The sequence below is a fragment of the Moschus berezovskii genome, chromosome Y, assembly GCF_049115385.1.
Source record: "Moschus berezovskii isolate FMDL1 chromosome Y, NW_MosBer_1.0, whole genome shotgun sequence".
In the NCBI taxonomy this organism is placed as follows: domain Eukaryota; kingdom Metazoa; phylum Chordata; class Mammalia; order Artiodactyla; family Moschidae; genus Moschus; species Moschus berezovskii.
Genome location: NC_142489.1, coordinates 75,052,495 through 75,069,131, shown reverse-complemented (window position 1 = coordinate 75,069,131; position 16,637 = coordinate 75,052,495). Strand labels below are relative to the sequence as shown.

Below are 16,637 nucleotides of genomic sequence, written 5' to 3'. Positions count from 1 at the left end.
TGTCCTCCATTCAATACTAAATTCTCTATCAGTTCTGTTTAGTTCAGTCACTCAGTCCTGCCTGATTCTTTGAGAACCCATGGACTGCAGCAGGCCAGGCCTCCCTGTCCATCACCAATTTCCAGAGTTCATGCAAACTCATGTCCATTGGGTCTGTGACGCTCTGCAACCATCTCATCTTCTGTCATTCCCTTCTCCTCCCGCCTTCATCTTTCCCAGCCTCATGGATCTTTCTAGTTAGTCAGTTCTTTGCATCAGATGGCCTAATTATTGGAGTTTCCGCTTCAGCCTGAGTCCTTCCAATGTATATGTAGGACTGATTTCCTTTAGAATGGACCACTTGGATCTCCTTGCTTTTCCAGAGACTCTCAAGAATCTTCTCCAACAGGACAATTCAAAAGCATCCAATCTTCCACGCTCAGCTTCCTTTCAAGACCAACATTCACATCCCTACATGACTATTGGGGAAACCATAGCTTTTACTAGATGGCCATTTCCTGGCAAAGTAATGTCCCTGTTTTTAACATGTTGTCTAAGTTGTTCATAACTTTTCCGACAAGTAGCCAGCATCTTTGAACTTCCTGGCTGTAGCCACCATTTGCAGTGATTTTTGTTGTAAGTTCCACAAGCTCCACACAAGGAATACAATTCTGAGCCAGAAGCTATGGATTCCCCAGATGACGGAGCTTCTTTGTTCCGATGGAGCTTCCGCTTCTGAAAGATTGTGTGTTTCAGCTCACAGTAGGCCCTTCAGTGGGTCCAAGGATTGTGGCTTAAGAGCCTCACACCACTTGATTTGCTCTGGGTGACTCCTCAAAACCTCAACACCTTCCTCCCAGTACAAACACATAAGAACACAGCAGACATTCTGAGCGTGTTTATGTCTCTTAAGGTCATTTCAGATTTGTGGATCCACTGTCCTGAGTTATCATCAACCATTATTTCCAATTTCAAGTCCTGAACAAAGGTACAATGGAAATATATTAACCAGTCTCCTGCTCTCTGTGGATGCCTTGTGCCTCCTCTTCTGGTTGCTCCAAATCTCATGTACTGCTGTCTTCTTGTCGGCATCTGCAATGGCCTGGATACACACAAACACACACACAAACAGAGGCAAGACAAGCTTGTGCATGGAAACATACACATGTAGGGCACAGGTGTTTCAGTAGTTGGAAATGCCTCGGCCCAGGAATGTGGGAAATGGAGTCTCTAGGCACTGTATCCTGCCCTTTTGGTATCCTTTTCCATTTCTTTCCACAACCCTTCAGTACTCACCTGAACCAGCCTTAAGCCATTACAAGCTTTGCCTGTGCAGTGGTGGTGAAAGGCCACATAGTGAGTGTGGAAATTAAGAGAAGACCTCAACATCAGCCAAGATTTAATGGTATACCCAAATACCAAAACCAGACAAGGATGCCACAAAGAAAGAAATCTACAGGACAATATCAGTGGTGAACACACATGCAAAATCTTCAACAAATTTCTAGCAAACAGAATCCAACAGTATATAAAAAGATTACACATCATGACCAAGGGGGCTTTATAGCAGTGATGCAAGGATTTTTCAATATTTGCATATCAACCAATGGGATATACCACGTTAACACATTGAAAGATTAAAAAAAAAAACATGATTTTCTCAATAAATACAGAGGAAGCTTTGACAAAATTCATCAATTTATGATGAAATCTCCTGAAAGCAGGCATAGAACGCACATCAGTTCAGTTCAGTTCAGTCGCTCAGTCGTGTCCGACTCTCCGCGACCCCATGAATCACAGCACACCAGGCCTCCCTGTCCATCACCAACTCCCGGAGTACACTCAAACTCATGTCCACAGAGTCAGTGATGCCATCCAGCCATCTAATTCTCCTTCGTCCCCTTCTTCTCCCGTCCCCAACCTTTCCCAGCATCAGAGTCTTTTCCAGTGAGTCAACCCGTTGCATGAGGTGGTCAAAGTATTGGAGTTTCAGCTTTAGCATCAGTCCCTCAAATGAATATCCATGATTGATCTCCTTTAGAATGGACTGGTTGGATCTCCTTGTAGTATAAGGGACTCTCAAGAGTCTTCTCCAACACCACAGTTCAAAAGCATTGATTCTTCGGCGATCAGCTTTCTTCACAGTCCAACTCTCACATCCATACATGACCACGGGAAAAACCATTGCCTTGACTAAACGGACCTTGGTTGGCAAAGTAATGTCTCTGCTTTTTAATATACTATCAAGGTTGGTCATAACTTTCCTTCCAAGGAGCAAGAGTCTTTTAATTTCATGGCTGAAATCAACATCTGCAGTGATTTTGGAGCCCCCAAAAATAAAGTCTGACACTGTTTCCACTGTTTTTCCATCTGTTTCCCATGAAGTGATGGGACCAGATGCCATGATCTTTATTTTCTGAGTGTTGAGCTTCAAGCCAACCTTTTCACTCTCCTCTTTCACTTTCATCAAGAGGCTTTTGAGTTCCTCTTCACTTTCTGCCATAAGGGTAGTGTCATCTGCATCGCACATACCTGGATATAATAAAATCCATCTATGATAAACACACAGCAAGCAGTATCTTCAATGGGAAATAATTGAAAGCATTTCCGAAAGTCAGGAATAAGACGTGTGCCCACTCTCACCACTACTATTCAACATAATTGTTTAAGTTTTAGCCAAAACAATCAGAGAAGAAAAATATATAAAAATAATGCAAATTGAGAAAGAGCAAATAACACTCTTCCTGTTTGTAAAGAACATGTTCTACATCAAATAAATAAAGACACCAGCAGAAAATTACTAGAGCTAATCAATGTATATTGTAAAGTGGCAGCACATAATAGTAGCATACCGCAATCCCTTGCATGCCTATACACAAACAAAGAGAAAACAGAAAGAAATTCAGGAACCCATTCCATTCGACATTGCAGAGAATGGAATAACATACTTAGGAATATATCTACCTAAAGAAACAAAAGATCTTTACCTAGAGAACTATAAAACACTGAAAGAAATCAAAGATAACACAAGTAGATGGAGAAATATACCGTGTTCATGGATTGGAAGAATCAATATAGTGAAAATGAGTATAATACCCAAAGCAATCTATGGATTCACGCAATCCCTATCAAGCTACCAACGGTACTTTTTAAGAGAATTGAAAAATAATTTCACAATTTTTATGAGGGAAAAAACAAAGAGACAAAAAAACCTTGACTAGCCAAAACAATCTTGAGAAAGAAGAATAGACCTGGAGGAATCTACCTGCCTGACTTCAGACTATAACACAAAGCTACAGTCATCAAAACAGTATGCTACTGGACAAAGGCAGAAATATTGTTCTTTGATCAGTAGAACAAAGCAGAAAGCCAAGAGATAAATTCACACAGCTATGGACACTTCCTCTTTGATAAAGGAGGCAAGACTATACAATCAAGAAAAGACAATCTCTTTAACAAATTGTGCTAGGAAAACTGGTCAACAACTTGTAAAAGAATGAAATTTGAACACTTTCTAGCACACATTAAAAAAATAAACTCAGGGAAAATGGCGGAGGAATATGACGGAGCTACCACTTTCTCCTCCACAAAATCAGCAAAAGAACATTTGAACACTGAGTAAATCCCACAAAACAACTTCTGAATACTGGCAGAGGACATCAGGTACACAGAAAAGCAGCTCATAGTCGTCAAAAGGTGGTAGGAAATAGTATTAAAGATAAAAAGAGAGGCAAAAGAGGGAGGGACAGAGCTCCGTCCTGGGAAGGGAGGCTTAAAAAAAAAAAAGAGAGAGAGAAGTTTCCAAACACCTGGAAATACTGTCGAGTGGAACCTCAGAGGGCCGCATAACTGGGAGACAAAAGACATAAATAATTAAAAATACGGGGCTGGCATGCGGGGATGACCCAGAGGGAGGATAAAGGGAGGAAGGAGGTGGGAGGGGGGTTCAGGAGGGGGAACTTATGTAAACCCAGGGCGAATTCATATCAATGTATGGCAAAACCAACCAATATAATATTGTAAAATAATTTGCCTCCAATAAAAAATAAATTAATTACAAAAAAAAAAACTCACAGACTAAGTGCCCAGAGGAAACTCTCAGCGGAGAAGCAGCGCAGACACCCGCGCCCCCTACTAGCAGGCGGGGGCTGGGGAGGGAGGTGCGGGCGGCGGTGCTTAGAGGGAGAACCGGGCTTGAACAAACTAGGGCAAACTGAGGGCGCGAACTTAAGTTCGCAAAGCAGAAGCTGCAGCTAAAATGTGAAAAGGCTAGGAAAAGCCTTCGAAAAGCCTCAACCCAGGACTCTGCCAGCCCTGCCCACAGAACGGGGCGCTGTGCAAAGTGAGCTGGCAGCGGGCGGCCCAGCGCCCAGCCCCCGCTGACGCAGTCGGGGAGGGCAACCAGCACTGGGGCGGGGGCAGCTGCAGACCCAGAGAGGATTCCTGTACCAAGCTGCAGGTAGGCTTCCTTGCTGGCCAGGACTTCTTGGGTTTGGGCCGGTCGATATCCGCCTGAGAAGCTGCACCGGTTGTACTCCCAGAAAACCGAGTGGCAGGGACCGGGAAGGTGATAAGTCGCAGCAACCGTGCTTGCCAAACGCCAGGTCACCTGAGCTGCTCAGACCGGGGAAGACACAAAAGGCAGGCCCAGCCAAGTCTGTGCCTTTGTCGAGTGCCCGAGGACCTGAACCTGAGCAGCTCAGAACTGGGAAGTGCATGCAACCCAGCGCCAGCGGCGGAGAGCTCCCAGCAGAGCAACCTAGAACCTAAGCAGCATAAACAGGGAAAGCACACACGCCTTGAGCAGGAGCATTCCCAGTGTAGCCGAGACAATGCAAGCACTCCCCACAGACGCCAGGGATATTTGTTAGCTGCGTTCCTCCCTCCCCACAGCAGGATTGAACAGGTGAGCCAGAAAAAAACAAAAGTGTCCACCACTGCATCCTGGTGTCAGGATGGGAATTAGACACGGTGGAGACCATAAAGAAGAGCTTTTTCAACAGAAGGAACTGCGTTGGAAGTAAGAGAGGGAGAAGCCTTGAGCCTACTACAAAAATAAGACTGAAAACCAGAGGCAGAGGCTTAAGTCCAAATCCTGAGAACACCAGAGATCTCCTGTTCCAGAGAACATTAATTGATAGGTACTGGTTTTACCCGTGGTCATGTATGGATGTGAGAGTTGGACTGTGAAGAGAGCTGATCGCCGAAGAATCGATGCTTTTGAACTGTGGTGTTGGAGAAGACTCTTGAGAGTCCCTTATACTGCAAGGAGATCCAACCAGTCCATTCTAAAGGAGATCAATCCTGGATGTTCATTGGAGGGACTGATGCTAAAGCTGAAACTGCAATACTTTGGCCACCTCATGCGACGAGTTGACTCACTGGAAAAGACTCTGATGCTGGGAAAAGTTGGGGGCGGGAGGAGAAGGGGACGACGGAGAATGAGATGGCTGGATGGCATCACCGACTCTGTGGACATGAGTTTGATTGTACTCCGGGAGTTGGTGATGGACAGGGAGGCCTGGCGTGCTGTGATTCATGGGGTCGCGGAGAGTCGGACACGACTGAGCGACTGAACTGAACTGAACTGAACTGAACTCATAAAATGCCTTCATACATACACTGAAACCAGGCACCACCCAAGGGTCAACAAGTTTCAGTGAAAGACATACTACACAAACTATCCAGCAACACAGGAGAATAGCACTGAGCTTCTATATACAGGATGCCCAAAGCCACTCCAAACCCACTGACATCTCAAACTCATTACTGGACACTTCATTGCACTCCAGAGAGAAGAAATCCAACTCCACCCACCAAAACATCAACACAAGCTTCCTTAACCAGGGAACCTTAACCCATCCAACCCAACACACAACGAGGTAAATACATAATAAAGAGAACACCACAAACTGCCAAAAGACGGAAAGGCCACCCCGAACACAGCAGTATAAGCAAGATGAAGAGGCAGAGAAATACCCAGCAAGTAAAGGAAGAGGATAAATGACCACCATCACAAACAAAAGAGGAAGATATAGGGAACCTACCCGATAAAGAAATTCTAATTTTAATTTTGAAAATGATTCAAAATCTGGAAAGCAAAACGAAGTTACAGATAAATAAAGTGGAGAAAAGGATTGATAAGATGCAAGAAATGTTTAATAAGGAATTAGAGGAAATAAAAAAAAGTCAAATACAATGGAATTAGAGGAAATAAAAAAAGTCAATATACAATGAATAATGCAATAGATGAGATCATAAACACTCTGGAAGGAACAAACAATAGAATGACAGAAGCAGAAGACAGGATAAGGGAGCTAGAAGATAGAATTGTAGAAATACATGAAACAGAGACGGAAAAAGAAAAAAAAAATAAATGAGGAAATATTAGAGACATATGGGACAATATTAAACGCCCCAACATTCGTATCATAGGAGTCCCAGAAGAAGAATACAAAAAGAAAGACCATGAGAGAATACTTGAGGAGATAATAATGGAAATTTTCTCTAAAAGGGGGAAGGAAATAATCACCCAAGTCCAAGAAGCACAGAGAGTCCCTAATAGGATAAACCCAAGGTGAAATACTCCAAGGAACATATTAATCAAATTAACAAAGGTCAAACACAAAGAAAAAATATTAAAACCAGAAAGAGAAAAACAACAAATAACACACAAGGGGAGCCTCATAAGGATAACAGCTGATCTTTCAGCAGAAACTCTTCAGGCCAGGAAGGAATGGCAAGACATACTTAAAGTGATGAAAGAAACAAACCAACAGCCCAGATTACTATACCCAGTAAGGATCTCATTCAAATGGGAAGGATAAATCAAAAAATTTACAGAGAAGCAAAAGCTGAGAGAATTCAGCATCACTAAACCAGGTCTCCAACAAATACTAAAGGTTCTTCTCTAGACAGGAAACACAGAAAGTGTATATAAACTTGAACACAAAACAATAAAGAAAATGGCAACGGGATCATACTTATCAATAATCACCTTAAACATAAATCGGTTGAATGCCCCAACCAAAAGACAAAGGCTGGCTGAATGGATACAAAGACAAGATCCCCATATATGTTGTCTACAAGAGACCCACCTCAAAACAAGGGACACATACAGACTGAAAGTGAAGGGCTGGAAAAAGATATTCCATGCAAATAGAGACCAAAAGAAATCAGGAGTAGCAATACTCATATCAGATGAAATTGACTTTAAAACAAAGGCTGTGAAAAGAGACAAAGAAGGAAACTACATATGGATGAAAGATCAATCCAAGAAGAAGATATAACAATTATAAATATTTATGCACCCAATATAGGAGCACCGCAATATGTAAGACAATTACTAACAAGCATGAAAGGGGAAATTAACAATAACACAATAATAGTGGGAGACTTTAATACCCCACTTACATCTATGGATAGATCAACTAAACAGAAAATTAACAAGAAAACACAAACTTTAAATGATACAATAGACCAGTTAGTCCTAATAGATCTGTATAGGACATTTCACCCCAAAACAATGAATTTCACCTTTTTCTCAAGCGCACATGGAACCGTTTCCAGGATAGATCACATCCTGGGCCATAACTCTAGCCTGGGTAAATTCAAAAAAATTGAAATCATTCCAAGCATCTTTTCTGACCACAATGCAGTAAGATTAGATCTCAATTACAGTAGAAAAACTATTAAAAATGCCAACATATGGAGGCTGAATAACACGCTGCTTAATAATGAACAAATCAAAGAAGAAATCAAAAGAGAAATCAAAATATGCATAGAAATGAATGAAAATGAAAACACAGCAACCCAAAACGTCTGGGACACTTTAAAAGCAGTGCTCAGGGGGAAGTTCATAGCAATACAGGCACACCTCAAGAAACAAGAAAAAAGTCAACTAAATAACCTAACTCTACATCTAAAGAAACTAGAAAGGGAAGAATTTAAGAACCCCAGCGTTAATAGAAGGAAAGAAATCGTAAAAATTAGGGCAGAGATAAATGCAAAAGAAAGAAAAGAGATCATAGCCAAAATCAACAAAGCCAAAAGCTGGTTTTTGAGAAGGTAAATAAAATTGACAAACCACTAGCCAGACTCATCGAGAAACAAAGGGAGAAGAACCAAATCAATAAAATGAGAAATGAAAATGAAGAGATCATAACCGACAACACAGAAATACAAAGAATTATTAGAGAATACTATCAGCAATTATATGGCAATAAAATGAATAACTTGGAAGAAATGGACAAATTCCTAGAAATGTATACCTTGCCAAAACTGAACCAGGAAGAAATAGAAAATCTGAACAGACTTATCACAAGCACCGAACTAGAGGAAGTAATCAGAAAACTTTCAGCAAATAAAAGCCCAGGTTCAGACGGCTTCACAGCTCAATTCTACCAAAATAGTAGAGAAGAGCTGACACCTATTCTACTCAAACTCTTCAAGAATATTGCCGAGGAAGGGAAACTTCCAAACTCATTCTATGAGGCCACCATCACCCTAATTCTAAAAACTGGTAAAGATCCCACAAAAAAAGAAAACTACAGTCCAATATCAGTGATGAACATAGATGCAAACATCCTTAACAAAATTCTAGAAATTGGAATACAACAACATATTAAGAAGATCATAAATCATGACCAAGTGGGCTTTATCCCAGGAATGCAAGGATTCTTCAATATCCGAAAATCAATCAACATAATACACCACATTAACAAACTGAAAAATAAAAAACATATGATTATCTCAATAGATGCAGAGAAAGCCTTTGACAAAATGCAATATCCATTTATGATAAAAACCCTCCAGAAAGTGGGAATAGAAGGGACATATCTCAACATAATAAAAGCTATATATGACAAACCCACACAAAACATTATCTTCAATGGTGAGAAACTGAAAGCATTTCTCCTAAAGTCAGGAACAAGACAGGGTGCCCACTCTCACCATTACTGTTCAACATAGTTCTGGAAATTTTGGCTACAGCATTCAGAGCACAAAAAGACATAAAAGGAATACAAATTGGAAAAGAAGAAGAAAATTTTCACTGTTCGTTGACGACATGATCCACTACACAGAAAACCCTAAAGACTTTACCAGAAAACTACTAGGGCTAATCAATGAATACAGTAAAGTTGCATGGTATAAAATCAACGCACAGAAATTCCTTGCATTCCTATACACTAATAATGAGAAAATAGAAAAAAAAATTAAGGAAACTATTGCATTCACTGTTGCAACGAAAACAATTAAATACTTAGGAATATATCTACCTAAGGAAACAAAAGACTTGTACATAGAAAACTATAAAACACTACTGAAAGTAATCAAAGAGGACACTAATAGAGGAATATACCGTTGTTTGTGGATTGGAAGAATAAATATTTTGAAAATGAGTATACTACCAAAAGGATTTATACATTCAATGCAATCCCTATCAAGCTACCAACGATATTTTTCACAGAACTAGAACAAATAATCTCACAATTTGTATGGAAATACAAAAAACCTCGAATACCAAAGCAATCTTGAAGAAGAAGAATGGAACTGGAGGAATTAACCTGCCAGACTTCAGGCTCTACTACAAAGCCACAGTCATCAAGACAGTGTGGTACTGGCATAAAGACAGAAATATCGATCAATGGAACAAAATAAAAAGCCGAGAGATAAATCCACACACCTATGGACACTTTATCTTTGACAAAGGAGACAAGAATATAAAATGGAGAAAAGACAGTCTCTTTAACAAGCGGTGCTGGGAAAACTGGTCAGCCACTTCTAAAAGAATGAAACTAGAACACTTCCTAACACCATAAACTGAAATAAACTCAAAATGTATTAGAGAGCTAAATGTAAGACCAGAAACTATAAAACTCCTAGAGGAAAAAGTAGGCAAAACACTCTCCGACATAAATCACAGCAGGATCCTCCATGACCCACCTCCCAGAATATTGGAAATAAAAGCAAAAATAAACAAATAGGACTTAATTAAATTCAAAAGCTTCTGCACAGCAAAGGAAACTATAAGCAAGGTGAAAAGACAACCTTCAGAATGGGAGAAAATAATAGCAAATGAAGCAACTGATAAAGGATTAATCTCCAAAACATACAAGCAGCTCCTGCAGCTCAATTCCAGAAAAATAAATGACCCAATCAAGAAATGGGCCAGAGAACTAAACAGACATTTCTCCAAAGAAGACATAAAGATCGCTAACAAACACATGAAAAAATGCTCAACATCCCTCATAATCAGAGAAATGCACATCAAAACCACAATGAGATACCATTTCACACCAGTTAGATTGGCTGCTATCCAAAAGTCTACAAGCAATATATGCTGGAGAGGGCGTGGAGAAAAGGGAACCCTCTTACACTGTTGGTGTGGATGCAAACTAGTACAGCCACTATGGAGAAAGGTGTGGAGATTCCTCAAAAAACTGTAAATAGAACTGCCCTATGATCCAGCAATCGCACTCCTGGGCATACACACCGAGGAAACTAGAATTGAAAGAGACACATGTACTCCAATGTTCATTGCAGCACAGTTTATAATAGCCAGGACATGGAAGCAACCTAGATGTTCATCTGCAGATGAATGGATAAGAAAGCTTTGGTACATATACACAGTTGAATATTTTTCAGCCATTCAAAAGAATGCATTTGAATCAGTTTTAATGAGGTGGATGAAACTGGAGCCTATTATACAGAGTGAAGTAAGCCAGAAAGAAAAACATCAATACAGTATACTAACGCATATATATGGAATTTAGAAAGATGCAAATGATAACCCTGTATACGAGACAGCAAAAGAGACACAGATGTATAGAACTGTCTTTGGGACTCTGTGGGAGAGGGTGAAGATGGGATGATTGGGGAGAACGGCATTGTAGCATGTATATTATCATATGTGAAATGAATCACCAGTCCAGGTTTGACGCATGATACAGGATGCTTGGGGATGGTGCACGGGGATGACCTGGAGGGAGGATATGGGGAAGAGGGAGGTGGGAGGGGGGTTCCAGAAAGAGAACACATGTACATCAGGGGCGGATTCGTGTCAAGGTATTGCAAAATCAACCAATATATTAATGTAAGGTAATTTGCTTCCAATAAAATAAATTAAAAAATAAATAAATAAACCCAGAATATATTAAGGATCTACATGTAAGACGAGAAACTCCAAAACTGCTAGAGGAACACAAAGGCAAAACACTTTCTGATATAAATCACAGCAGGATAGTCTATCAACAACCTCCCAAAGTAATGTAAATAAAAGAAAAATAAATAGGAATGAAGTAAATTTAAAAGCTTTTGCACAATGAAGAAACCTATAAGCAACGTGAAAAGACAGGCTTCAGAATGGGAGAAAATATAGGAAACTGAACAACTGACAAAGAATTAACTTTAAAAATATACATGCAGAAGATGGCAGAGGAATAAGACGGTGAGACCACTCTCTCCCCTACAAATTCATCAAAAGAACATTTGAATGCGGAGTAAAGTCCACAAAACAACTTCTGAATACTGGCAGAGGACATCAGGCACCCAGAAAAGCAGCCCATTGTTCTCGAAAGGAGGTAGGAAAAAACATAAAAGATAAAAAGAGAGACAAAAGAAGTAAGGACGGAAATCCGTCCTGGGAAGTGAGGCTTTAAAAAGAGAGAAGTTTCCCAACACCAGGAAAGACTCTCACTGGCGAATCTGTGGCGAGCCTTGCAATCTCAGAGGGCCACATAACCCTCTTTTTTTTTTTTAAATTTTTTTAAAACCCACAGATTACCCGCCAAGTGGTAACTCCCAGCGGAGAAGCAGCACAGACGCCTGCATATGCCATTAGCAAGCGGGGGCTGGGCAGGGAGGAGCCGGCTGAACTGCTTAGAGAGAGGACTGGGCTTGAATGCCGAGAAAACAATTTGAGAGAACTGGGGAGGGCAAAGCAGACTGGGATCAGTCAGTTCAGTTCAGTTCGGTCGCTCAGTCATGTCCGACTCTCCGCGACCCCATGAATCACAGCACGCCAGGCCTCCCTGTCCATCACCAACTCCCGGAGTACACTCAAACTCATGTCCACAGAGTCGGTGATGCCATCCAGCCATCTCATTCTCCGTCGTCCCCTTCTCCTCCCGCCCCCAACCTTTCCCAGCATCAGAGTCTTTTCCAGTGAGTCAACTCGTCTCATGAGGTGGCCAAAGTATTGGAGTTTCAGCTTTAGCATCAGTCCCTCCAATGAACATCCAGGATTGATCTCCTTTAGAATGGACTGGTTGGATCTCCTTGCAGTATAAGGGACTCTCAAGAGTCTTCTCCAACACCACAGTTCAAAAGCATCGATTCTTCGGCGATCAGCTTTCTTCACAGACCAACTCTCACATCCATACATGACCACGGGAAAAACCATTGCCTTGACTAGACGGACCTTGGTCGGCAAAGTAATGTCTCTGCTTTTTAATATACTATCAAGGTTGGTCATAACTTTCCTTCCAAGGAGCAAGCGTCTTTTAATTTCATGGCTGCAATCAGCATCTGCAGTGATTTTGGAGCCCAAAAAAACAAAGTCTGACACTGTTTCCACTGTTTTTCCATCTATTTCCCATGAAGTGATGGGACCAGATGCCATGATCTTTGTTTTCTGAATGTTGAGCTTCAAGCCAACCTTTTCACTCTCCTCTTTCACTTTCATCAAGAGGCTTTTGAGTTCCTCTTCACTTTCTGCCATAAGGGTAGTGTCATCTGCATATCTGAGGTTATTGATATTTCTCCCAGCAATCTTGATTCCAGCTTGTGCTTCTTCCAGCCCAGCGTTCCTCATGATGTACTCTGCATATAAGTTAAATAAGCAAGGTGACAATATACAACCTTGACGCACTCCTTTTCCTATTTGGAACCAGTCTGTTGTTCCATGACCGGTTCTAACTGTTGCTTCCTGACCTGCATACAGGTTTCTCAAGAGGCAGGTCAGGTGGTCTGGGATTCCCATCTCTTTCAGAATGTTCCACAGTTTATTGTGATCCACACAGTCAAAGGCTTTGGCATAGTCAATGAAGCAGAAATCGATGTTTTTCTGAAACTCTCTTGCTTTCTCCATGATCCAGCGGATGTTGGCAATTTGATCTCTGGTGCCTCTGCCTTTTCTAAAACCTGCTTGAACATCTGGGAGTTCACGGTTTACATACTGCTGAAGCCTGGCTTGGAGAATTTTGAGCATGACTTTACTAGCGTGTGAGATGAGTGCAATTGTGCGGTAGTTTGAGCATTCTTTGGCATTGCCTTTCTTTGGGATTGGAATGAAGACTGACCTCTTCCAGTCCTGTGGCCACTGCTGAGTTTTCCAAATCTGCTGGCATATTGAGTACAGCACTTTCACAGCATCATCTTTCAAGACTTGAAATAGCTCAACTGGAATTCCATCACCACCACTAGCTTTGTTCGTAGTGATGCTTTCTAAGGCCCACTTGACTTCACATTCCAAGACGTCTGGCTCTAGGTCAGTGATCACATTATCGTGACTATCTTGGTCGTGAAGATCTTTTTTGTACAGTTCTTCTGTGTATTCCTGCCACCTCTTCTTAATATCTTCTGCTTCTGTTAGGTCCATACCATTTCTGTCCTTTATCGAGCCCATCTTTGCATGAAAAGTTCCCTTGGAATCTCTAATTTTCTTGAAGAGGTCTCTTGTTTTTCCTATTCTGTTGTTTTCCTCTATTTCTTTGCATTGATCACTGAGGAAGGCTTTCTTATCTCTCCTTGCTATTCTTTGGAACTCTGCATTCAGATGTTTATATCTTTGCTTTTCTCCTTTGCTTTTCGCCTCTCTTCTTTTTACAGCTATTTGTAAGGCCTTCTCAGACAGCCATTTCCCTCTTTTGCATTTCTTTTCCATGGGGATGGTCTTGGTCCCTGTCTCCTGTACAATGTCACGAACCTCCGTCCAGAGTTCATCAGGCACTCTATCAATCAGATCTAGTCCCTTAAATCTATTTCTCACTTCCACTGCATAATCATAAGGGATTTGATTGAGGTCATATCTGAATGGTCTAGTGGTTTTCCCTACTTTCTTCAATTTAAGTCTGAACTTCGCAATAAGGAGTTCATGATCTGAGCCACAGTCAGCTGCTGGTCTTGTTTTCGCTAACTGTATACAGCTTCTCCATCTTTGGTTGCAAAGAATATAATCAATCTGATTTCGGTGTTGACCATCTGGTGATGTCCATGTGTAGAGTCTTCTCTTGTGTTGTTGGAAGAGGGTGTTTGCTATGACCAGTGCATTCTCTTGACAAAACTCTATTAGCCTTTGCCCTGCTTCATTCCGTGCTCCAAGGCCAAATTTGCCAGTTACTCCAGGTGTTTCTTGACTTCCTACTTTTGCATTCCAGTCCCCTATAATGAAAAGGACATCTTTTTTGGGTGTTAGTTCTAAAAGGTCTTGTAGGTCTTCATAGAACCGATTAACTTCGGCTTCTTCAGCATTACTGGTTGGGGCATAGGCCTGGATTACTGTAATATTGAATGGTTTGCCTTGGAAACGAACAGAAATCATCCTGTCATTTTTAAGATTGCATCCAAGTACTGCATTTCGGACTCTTTTGTTTACCATGATGGCTACTCCATTTCTTCTAAGGGATTCCTGCCCACAGTAGTAGATATAATGGTCATCCGAGTTAAATTCACCCATTCCAGTCCATTTTAGTTCACTGATTCCTAGAATGTCGACATTCACTCTTGCCATCTCCTGTTTGACCACTTCCAATTTGCCTTGATTCATGGACCTAACATTCCAGGTTCCTATGCAATATTGCTCTTTACAGCACCGGACCTTGTTTCTATCATTGGTTACATCCACAACTGGGTATTGGTTTTGCTTTTGCTCCATCCCTTTATTCCTTCTATAGTTACTTCTCCACTGAGCTCCAGTAGCATACTGGGCACCTACCGACCTGGGGAATTCCTCATTCAGCATCCTATCATTTTGCCCTTTGTTACTGTTCACGGGGTTCTCAAGGCAAGTATACTGAAGTGGTTTGCCATTCCCTTCTCCAGGGGACCACATTCGGCTGTGGTCCATGTGATTAGATCAGCTAGTTTCCTGTGATTATGATTTCAGTTTGTCTGCCCTCTGGTGCCCCCTAGCAATACCTACCGTCTTATTTCGGTTTCTCTTACCTTGGTCATGGAAAATCTCTTCACAGCCGCTCCAGCAAAGTGCAGCTGCTGTACCTTACCTTGGACGAGGGGTATCTCCTCAAGGCCCCCCCTCCTGACCTTGAACGCGGAGTAGCTCCTCTCGGCCCTCCTGCGCCCGCGCAGCCACCGCCTGTTGGACGTGGGGTAGCTCCTCTCTGCCGCCGGCCCTGGCCTCAGGCGTGGGGTAGCTCCTCACGGCCGCACCTCTTTGCGTGGCTCGTTGCGCCCGGGCCGGCGTCTCTCGCGTCGCGTCTGCGCCGCCGGGGCCGGCGTCTCTCGCGTCGCGTCTGCGCCGCCGGGGCCGGCGTCTCTCGCGTCGCGTCTGCGCCGCCGGGGCCGGCGTCGCTTCCCCACAAAAAGGCGGAAAGCTCTAACCTAAGACTCGGCCAGCCCTGCTCACAGAATAAAGGACTGAGCAGAGCAAGCCGGCTGCGGTCGGCCCATCCCCCATCCCCCGCAGAGACAGGCAGGGAGGTCAGCCAGAGCCAGAGGGGGCAACCGCAGCCCCAGAAAGGCATCCGATACAAACTGCAGGCAGGCTTGTTGCTAATCAGGACTTCTTGGGCTCGGCCAGTCGATATCCCACTGAGAAGGTGCGCTGGTTGTACACCCAGAAAACTGAGTGGCGTGGACTGGGCAGGCGATAAATCGCAGAGACAGCGTTCACCAAACACCTGGTCCCCCGAGCTTCTCGGACTGGGGAACGCACAAAAGACAGTCCCAACCAAGTCTGCGCCTTTGTGGAGTACCTGAGAACCTGAATTTGAGCCGCTCAGATCTGGGAAGTGCATAAAACCCGGTGCCGGCCTCGGACAGTTCCCGGCAGAGCAACCTAGAGCCTGTGCAGTGTAGACTTGGACAACACATGAGCTACGCCCAAGGGCAAACACAGTGTAGCCGAGACGCTGCGAGCACTCCCCACAGATGCTAGAGATATTCATCTGAAGCGTTCCTTCCTTCCCAGAACAGGACTGAACAACTGAGCCTTAAAAAGTGTCCACCCACCTCCTCGTATCAGGGCGAAAATTAGACACTGAAGAGACCAGCAAACAGAAGCTACAACAGAGGGAACCACCTTGGAAATGACAGATAGAGACGTCTAGAGGCTACTCTAAGAATAAGACCAAAAACCAGAGGCAAGAGGCTTAAGCCCGAATCCTGAGAACACCAGAGAACTCCTGACCCCAGGGAACATTAATCGATAGGAGCTCATCAAACGTCTCCATACCTATACTAAAACCAAGCACCACCCAAGGGTCAACAAGTTCCAGAGCAAGACATACCATGCAAATTCTCCAGTAACACAGGAAACTAGCCCTGAGCATCAATATACAGGCTGCCCAAAGTCACTCCAAACCCACTGACATCTCATAACTCATTACTGGACACTTCATTGCACTCCAGACAGAAGAAAAACAGCTCCACCCACTAAAACACCGACACAAGCTTCCATAACCAGGGAACCTTGACAA

At 42.7% G+C, this 16,637-nt stretch overlaps 1 protein-coding gene across 1 annotated transcript in view; it reads left to right on the top strand.

Moving 5' to 3' along the window:
* Window positions 1–677: 677 nt before the first annotated feature.
* Window positions 678–16,637, top strand: part of LOC148773167 (eukaryotic translation initiation factor 1A-like) — a 122,898-nt gene continuing 106,938 nt past the window's right edge. The window contains exon 1 of the mRNA XM_088834531.1: window positions 678–741. Within this exon, the coding sequence (XP_088690657.1) occupies window positions 678–741 (64 nt within the window). The remainder of the gene's footprint in view (window positions 742–16,637) is intronic.